General features: G+C 41.5%; 2 protein-coding genes across 2 annotated transcripts in view; both read left to right on the forward strand.

Annotated features, from left to right (window-relative positions):
- LOC108362171 (uncharacterized) overlaps window positions 1-485 on the forward strand; it is a 1256-nt gene extending 771 nt beyond the window's left edge. Inside the window, exon 2 of the mRNA XM_017615041.1 lies at window positions 1-485. Within this exon, the coding sequence (XP_017470530.1) occupies window positions 1-485 (485 nt within the window).
- A 4746-nt stretch (window positions 486-5231) lies between these two features.
- nmd (no mitochondrial derivative) lies at window positions 5232-6992 on the forward strand. The gene is made up of 2 exons (XM_017615030.1): window positions 5232-5557; window positions 5620-6992. The coding sequence occupies exons 1-2, from the start codon at window positions 5376-5378 to the stop codon at window positions 6587-6589; spliced, it is 1152 nt and encodes a 383-aa protein (XP_017470519.1). The 5' UTR covers window positions 5232-5375; the 3' UTR covers window positions 6590-6992.
- The last annotated feature ends 2241 nt before the right edge of the window (window positions 6993-9233 follow it).

Here is a 9233-nt window from a genome sequence, read left to right on the forward strand (position 1 = left end):
TGCTTCGTAACGAACCGCCCCCACGACACGTGAGACGACACCTGCACGACTGGAAAGCGGACATTGAGCCGTACGTAGACCATCCATTCGACGCAGCAACATACAGAGCGGCGCTCAACAGCCTACACAGCGATGCGGTCAGAACGAGCCTCAGTACGCGTAATGACAACATCGTCTTGGGCGGTCGACCGCCGCCCATAGACCCAGAAGAAATAGAGCTGCCGAGAGAGACCAGGTGCACCCTAGCACAACTCCGTTCTGGGTGGTGTCACCGACTCAACAGCTACCTCTCTCGGCTGAACACACAAGTGGAAAACACATGCCCTGCATGTGGGCAAGGTCCTCACGACACCCAGCATCTCTTCACGTGCACCTCCAACCCTACGACCCTGACACCAGAAGCGCTCTGGACCGCGCCTATCGACGCAGCCCGCTTTCTCGGCCTCAGGCTCACAGAGTCGGAGGATGAAGACGACGACACATGACAAATCTGGGGGGTTGAGCACTGCTGCTACAACAACAACAACAACAACAACAAAGGCCAAAATACAATAGCGCAGTGGCAGTGGCAGTGACAGTTTATAAAATCAGCTTTTTTGACATTCCCTTTTGTTTGTTTACATTTTTGTTGTTGTCTTTTAGGCTTCAGTGACATGAGCAGAAGTTGGCTGCATTTTATTTATGTCAAATTCAGCATGCGAAGTTTGCTGCGATGCAAGCAGTGGCAGTGAATTTAGAATTTGGGCTAAACTGAGCAGTACTGCCAGCTGCCACTGCTGTATTGTGAGTCGCTTCATTGGACACCACACTTTCTAAAAAACAGCTGATTTCGAAAAACTGCCACTGACACTGCTACAGCGTTATTATATTTTCGGCTTAAGTCTGGGCATGGCGAGTACTGCGACAGGATGCCTCCTGATGACGCCTCAACACCACCTTCATGACGAGGCCCAGATGCTCCCAGTAAAGGAGCATAACATAATGCTCTGCAAGCAGTTCCTTGCTGGGAGCCACAGACGTGGCCATCCCAGCGGACAACTGCTCGCGGAAGAGCCCTCGCCACGGCACGTCAGGAGGCATCTTTACGAACTGACGGACGAGGTCCAGAGGTATATCAAACAACCTCTGTACCCGTCAACCTATCGACAGGCCCTGAACGGCATTCACAGGGAATCAGTCTCAAGTTATGTGGACTCCCGCCCTGTGAATGCCGTTCTAGGCACACAACCACCGGACGTGGACGGGACAGAACTTTGTCTGCCTCGGGAGACCCGCACTACAATAGCCCAACTGTGCTCTGGCTATTGCAGCAGGCTCAACAGCTACCTGAGCAGAATCAACGAGGATGTGCCCAACCAATGCCCGGCATGTGGAGAGTCGCCACATGACTCCCGGCACCTCTTCACATGCCCTGAGAACCCCACTCAGCTAACGCCCCTGTCCCTATGGACAGCCCCTGTGGAAGTAGCACACTTCCTGGGCCTCCCCCTAGCTGAAATTGACGACAACGTTGATGGTTAGTAGCCGCTACAACAACAACAACAATATCGCGAGTACTTTCATCGCGATGCGCATACAACACAATTCGTCATACACCATACTGACGTTAAAAAAATACATTTGAAAGAATTTTAACAGAAATTGTTTACCTTCCTCAAATTTTATCCGCTCATTGCTATAGGTTTGTTGCACACGAGCCCGCGGGTGTCCAAAACAGCCCAGAAAGCGTTCCTCACGCTAGAAAAATGGGTAATAGAGGGCGAATACCTTCCACTTTTGGATCGTAAATGCCTTCTTATTCGTGCCCGTAACAGCCCGGACTTGTTTTCCGGGCAGAAATGTACAAGAAATCAATTTGAAATAAAAGCTGTTGTTTGATTACATCCGATAGCCAATTTTGTAAAATACAAAAATGGAAAACAGCACTAAAGGTTCAGAAATGTAGGTATTGGCTAATTTCACTAGCTATATAAGTTAAATGCACAAAGAATCATTGTTTATAACTAATTGGTCGACCCCGGGCACGAAAAGCGGTTTCTGCGCTCCTCACGCTCCGTGCGCTTTTGGCACGGGTTGACACTTGTGAAAGAGTAACTTATTTTTACGCTCTTATTACCGAAACAGCCCGGAAAGCGTGTGGAACAAACCTTATATTTGCACTTTGTTTGTTGTTGTTGTAGCGGCTACAACAACCCCGCCCAGATCGGTTGATATCTCAGTCGTTGTCGTCGAGTTCCACTAACCGCAGCCTCAAGAAGCGTGTAGCCTCTATGGGGTCGGTCCACAGGGACGACACCGTTAGGGTTGTGGGGTTTTCCGGGATGCGAAGAGATGTTTCGAGTCGTGAGGGGTCTCTCCGCATGCCGGACATTCATTCGGCACATCCGCATTTAGCCTACTCAGGTAGGAGTTTAGCCTGCTGCAGTAGAAGTTGGGCTATTGTTGTTCTGGTCTCCCGAGGCAGATGGAGCTCCGTCGCGTCAATGTCCGGTGTTTGTGTGCCTAGAACGGCACTCACACGTCTGGAGTCCACATAACTCGAGACTGCGTCCCTGTGAATGCCGTTCAGGGCCTGTCTGTAAGCTGACGGTTCCAGAGGCTGCTTAATGAACCTCTGGACTTCATCCGTCAGTTCATATAGATGCCTCCTGACGTGCCTTGGCGAAGGCTCCTCTGCAAGCAGCTGTCTATTTGGGTGGCCACATCTGTGGCTCCCAACCATAAACTGCTTGCAGAGCATCGTGTTGTGCTCCCTAATTGGGAGCATTTTCGCCTCATCGTGGAGGTGGTGTTTTGGTGACATCAGGAGGCATCCGGTCGCTGTCCTAAGTGCTGTGTTTTGTACTGTCTGTAGCTTCATCCACTGCGTCCTACTAGTCCCCGGCGACCACACTGGTGCTGTGTAGTTTAAAACCGGCCGGCCTATTGTCTTGTAAGTTGCCAGCAACGTTTCTTTGTCCTTGCCCCAAGCACTGCCGGCTAGCGACTTGAGGACCTTGTTGCGGCTCTGAACTTTATTGACAATAGCGGTTGCGTGCGCAGAAAAGGAGAGCAGGCTGTCGAATGTTACTCCGAGTATCTTGGGATTGTTCATCGTCGGAATTGGTGTGTCATCGACGTGAATTCCCAGCGGTAGCCTGATCCCCTTCGTCCAGGTTGTGAACTNTCACTGCAAGTGAAAGCAAGGGAGGCACAGGTTGTTGGCTGTTTGTGCAGCCTTCTGGTCACTCGACGCTTGGCTTTGTCTACCGGAGGATGCAGTATGAACTGCCGGCTAAAATAGCTCGCGCATCGCTCCGGGTCCGACGAAGCATGGTCGCTGAAAGAAATTTCGACTCTGTCGTCGTGCTTCGTCGGATTGGACAGTGACCTCACGGTTGACCAAAGCTTACTCACACCAGAAGTGAAGTTACAGGTATTCAGATGCTCTTCCCACTTCTTCCGCTTATGTACGTTTACTAGTTGCCGAATCTCCGCGTTGAGATCTCTCATACGGGGATCTCCGGGATCGGCCTGACGAAAGCTATCACGCTCATCGGCTAGAACAGCCGCTTCAGTAGGGAAATATGGACGTGGGTCCGTAATACATCCGCCGGTAAATTCACCATTACCACCACCTTGTATAAATTCGCCTTGACATACAAGGTGGTGTTGAAGGAACAAAAACAAAAAACTACAACAACAAATTATATACACATTGACAATCACTACAAAGCAAAATTACAACAAACACATAATTTTGACAAAAAGTAAAAATTCGCCGTGAACTCAGCGGATCCGATAACAGCACCGCTTGAAAAGAGTGATAGTAGTGTGGCGAATACTGCGGCAACACAAAGCGAACAACGAGAAATAACCAGAATGTTCGAGGAATGACGTAGAATGTTCCACAATGAGAAAACGTCAAGTTGGATGAACACTGCAAACAGCGAGAGAAAGAGAATGAGCGATGAACTTCAGAACATTCTAGAGCAGCCATGAGTGCGAGCGCAGGTATATAAGTGCCACCAGACAGCGGAGTGAGTCAGTTACAAGTCAGCAAGCTACAAGTAAAGTGAGTTACGAATAAGCAAGCTACAAGTTTAATTGTGTTAACAGGTTTTGTAAAGCGTTGTAATTGCTTTAACGAGTATTGTGAAGTGTTTTTACGGTATTAGCGAGTATTGTAAATTGTTTGTTGAACAATAAAATTAATTGTACTACAATTTGGCCATCGTGAGCATTCATTTAACAATCCAGCGATACGAACCGAATGATATTTGGGAAGGTTTCGAGGATAATCGTAACAGTAGGTTGGTTCGTCCAAAATCCAGCAAGAATTATCCAACACTCAAAATATCAGAGAGTAAGAAAAAATTCTCTCAAACTCTATATCATGTTGAGAAACTTCCAAATTTCTGCACGAACGCATGTTTGCAGGAAATTGCAAGTTTCCCTGCCAGCTGGTGACCACGGTTGCATTTCGAATATATTAAATTTTTATAGAATTTTTTAAATTCTTTCAGATGGACAAAAACAGGATATACATGTATATTTCTTGTTGTTCTGACTTTCTTTAGCACACGTTTCAATTTCTTTATCGTACTAGCTGTCGTGTTGCTTAAATCGACTCTGGTTGCAATTGCATTCCGATTGCGAATACATTTTTTTCCGCCGAGTTAAGTTCAAATCATTGGAATTAACTAAATTAATTATATCAACAAGCATTTACTTCCTTTTTTCATAAAAAAATCACTCGTGTTTATAAATTTTTAAATTTAACAAACTTATTTATTCAAATTATCGTAGACAAAAATGCAATCATGCGCCACAATCACATGTTTTTGGTGTTTGCAAATTCTTGCTGGCAAAATTTTTTCCAGCAAGAATTTGCAACTTCTCTTCAAGAGAACTGTCACTTTGCTCTCACAATTTTTGAGTGTTGGATAATTTTTTGGTCCGCACGAACTCGATTTGGGCAAAAATCATGATAATTCGTACAAATTCGTGCAAATTTTTTTGCTCGACGAACACACCTTATCACAATTGAAAACGAAACGATACGATCGATGGTGCATAACCTCAACAATCGAAGCATTTCTACTTCAACGTGTATTTGTTGAATATTTACAATAAGTTTGAAATAAAACCTGCAATTCTTCTATAAATTTTGTATTAATGACAGCCTTAGTCTTGTTTATAATAAATTTGTAAAAACGTTTATAATTATAGGTCGTCGAAGCTTTATACCTAATAAAGATGTAGTGAATCGATTTTTTTTAATCGATAGGTCGCCATTTTGATACATCACTAAATTAAAGTATCCTAATATCACTCGTGCCAGCGTGAAAAAGGCTATGTGCTTATAGTCAATTACACAATAGTAATTAAACAAAATGGATAACTTTAATTTGGGCGGCTCCCAGCTGTCTCGCAATGAAATCATTCAGTTATTTTTACGTGTCTCCGTTGCATCAGTCATTACATTTTATTCAGTAAAATGGATGATGAATCAACTTGATCCGACCAGCAAGAACAAAAAGAAGGCAAAATTGCGAGCTGAAGAGCAGTTGAAGCGGTAATTACGTTTCAATATTTGTGGTTTTGGCTATTTAGAAATATAAAATGTCTACTTCCCAGGCTAGGCGATCAAAGTGGCTTCAAAGTAAATCCCCAACAATTCAATGACTACGAGCTCATGATTGCCACGCATTTGGTGGTGCCTACTGATATAACAGTAAGCTGGAATGACATTGCTGGCCTGGACAATGTTATACAAGAATTGCGCGAGTCAGTGGTCTTACCTGTAAGGCATCGAGATCTATTTAATCAGTCTAAACTCTGGCAAGCACCAAAAGGCGTCTTACTGCACGGTCCACCCGGTTGTGGTAAAACATTAATAGCAAAAGCCACAGCTAAAGAAGCTGGAATGCGTTTCATAAATCTTGACGTTGCAATTTTGACCGACAAATGGTATGGAGAATCTCAAAAATTGGCCTCTGCAGTATTCTCCTTGGCTTTAAAGATTCAGCCTTGCATAATATTCATAGATGAAATCGATTCATTTTTGCGCAGTCGCAACTCGAACGACCATGAAGCCACTGCTATGATGAAAACCCAATTTATGATGCTTTGGGACGGGCTTAGCACTAATTCAAACTCCACAGTTATTGTAATGGGCGCTACAAATCGCCCTCAAGATTTGGATAAGGCCATCCTTCGCCGTATGCCCGCACAGTTTCACATTGGACTTCCGACCGAAGTTCAGCGATTACAAATATTAAAACTTATTTTAGAAACCGAATGCGTACATGACGATGTTGATTTTAATCGATTGGCGAAACTTACTAATGGATTCTCTGGTTCGGATTTGAGGGAAATGTGTCGAAATGCTTCCGTTTACCGTATGCGTCAGTTCATGCGTACCAATGAAAACCAATTAACCGAACAAGCGGCACAACCTTCAACATCGGCTCCCGCGGCCATCGAGTTAAGAAATCCGCAAATTGCGATATCGATGGAAGATCTACTTAAATCACACGATAAAATGAAAGAGTCTAAATTGCACACTGGTAATTTATTTATGGAAAATCGAATAGAATTAGATTAGATATTTACTAAGAAACTGTTCGCAAAGTTACATACCTATTACATATAAATATAAAACATTTCACAAGGTGATACAGGTTCCAAATCGCTTATTATACTTTTGGAAAGATCTATTTTGACCATTCTATTTGCGTGTTTCAAATCCGACATTTCATGATGTTAAGCGTTCCTTTAGCAAATTGCCTTTTTAGTATGCACTGATATAAAGAAATGTTTGTGAATTAATTTCTCTTGAAAGATATGAGGAAAATGAATGATCTAATAATAATAATTATTATTGAATCATGAGGAAAATGGACAAATACATAACGATTATAGCACAACTACAATATTACAACTAATTACAAGCTGTTTAAGATTCCTGTACCATTTTACTTAATAAAAATCCGTGGAACCTTTAAAAAGTGGTATTATTAATAAAAGGGCTATTTGTTGCCCAAAATTTGGCGCATAGAGTTAAATCGTTTTGATAGACAGCCGATAAAGAGCATTTAATGAAATTAAGCTATTATCGTCACTATTCCGTTATCTTGAGTCTAATTAGGTTGGAAATTAAGAGTAAAATGTTAACAAATAAGCGTGGCAAAATGGCAATGTACATACCAAACCCTCTAAAAAAACAAGTAATTTTTAAGAAAACAAAACAAAGCGACTTCAATTCCCATACACAAATTTAAGAGTTCCGTTGATTTCTTCATGATCTAATCAACGGATCTAAACTAATTTAATATTTGAGGTACCACCTTTCCTTTAAAAAAAGAATCATAGAAATCGGTAACCGCGGTCCTAAATTATGCGAAAAAGTCGGAAGCATATAAAAAAAAATATATATTTATTCCGAAGAATTGATAACCTCCTTTTTTGAAGTCGGTTAAAAAAAAGAAATCAGCTGGTGTAAAACTTACCACAGAAAAATTTTAAGTTTGTTCCCTAACGCAACGCGGTATCCCGCGGATGCCCGAATAGCTCCAGAAAATGGGCATTAGAGAGCGCATGCATTTCACAATTGCATCGTAAATGTCTTCTTCTTCGTGTCCGGAATAGCCCGGACTTTTTCTCCGGGCAAAAATTGATAAGGTGTCAAAGTGCATATCAGCTGTTTTGTGTTTACATGTTGCCTGCATTTAAGCTCGTCGGCGATTTCAAGCATCCGTTGTTGGCACAGTATAGACAGTAACCAACCTTTTTGGGTTGTTGGTGTAGTAGTCGTTGTTGTTGTAGTTATATTCACTCCTGAGGAAGGCACGGGGTTGTGTGCTGCTATTTAATTGCCTTCCTCAGACTTTTTCTTAGATTTCAGGGTTGTGTGCTGCATTATTATTAGATAAATAAATTTTAGCATTTGACAAATCGTGATTTTATAAAAAGAAAATTATAAATGGTGTTGAAAAGCAAACAAACGCTCGTGCAAAAGCTCTATTTTTGTGTGTTGTTAAAATTTATACATGGCGTATTGATGGTAATACAAGCAAAGTATTCTTTTGTGAATTTTATGTTACTTGAGAATTTAGACAACGTGCGAGTTGCCAGGTTCTTTTATCAATATAATTAACACAAGCTTTTCCGCAAAAACCCTACTGAAAAGGAAAAAATAAATTTTAAACCAAAAATTCAATACAAAAACTTGAATTGTTTTAACCATAACCGACCATTTGTTTGTGTATATATACATTTGTCGGTGCTGTCAATTAAAATTTCCTCACTTAATTAGGAAACAAAACAAAGAGAGTTGATCACAAATTGATCCAGATTTCTATCAGCGTCACATCGATGTTGAATTTGCTTAACTTTTCTTTATCCAAATAATGTAAAACAATAAATGAAGTCTCGATCGGCGATCACTGAAACGCAGCTAGCCACTGTATACTCGAAAAAGCAATATTGCCACTTTTTCTCATTAAACGATGTTCGAATCGTGGAAATTTTGGAAGATCCCAGGGTTGCTTTTAGCATTTAGATTCTTAATGCAAAAATGGAGTTGCATTTAGGTGACGAATTTTGTATGGATAAATGTACATTTAGAGTAGCATTTAGAGCTAAATGCGCTAAATGTGCTTTTACGCGTAAGCAAAAACAGCCCATTAACTTGGTGGTTTTAAGGAATAGTGAATGCACGTTCTGCTTATTTCTCGATGTTCGCTTTGTGTTTGCCGATTATTTGGCAAAGTTAATCGATTTATCGACTGAATCAAATCGCAAACAGTTATTAGGAGCGTTCCTTATCTCCCAGAAATAGTCAGAAAAAGTCCGAAGAAGTCAGATTTAGTCCAAAAAGCGTTCCTTAACTCGGAAATGACAGCAAAAATGAGAGAGCAACACTCGATGAGAGTGACTCTCATCAGTCCGAAGTAGTCAGATTTAGTCAGAAGAATTTTTTCTGGCAAAATCCTGAAAAGTGTCAAACCCAACTGAATTTAATTTAACGGAAATTAAAGAATACGCAAAAAGTGAGAATAATCTAAAAAGTAGAAAAAGTGAATTGAAATTGGAAGGAGGCAAAAAATAATTGATATAGTAAGTGTTTATTGTGCTTGTGCTTGTGTGAATGTGTTTTGTACATACATTTCCATTCTTATTTGATGTTAGCTTTGTTGTTGCCATTCTTTGGACTTATAATTTGGTTTTTTGCGTTCCTTTACTTTTCC

The sequence above is a fragment of the Rhagoletis zephyria genome, unplaced genomic scaffold (genome assembly GCF_001687245.7).
Source record: "Rhagoletis zephyria isolate East Lansing unplaced genomic scaffold, Rhagoletis_zephyria_1.1 Rzeph_scaffold_00952, whole genome shotgun sequence".
NCBI classification, from domain to species: domain Eukaryota; kingdom Metazoa; phylum Arthropoda; class Insecta; order Diptera; family Tephritidae; genus Rhagoletis; species Rhagoletis zephyria.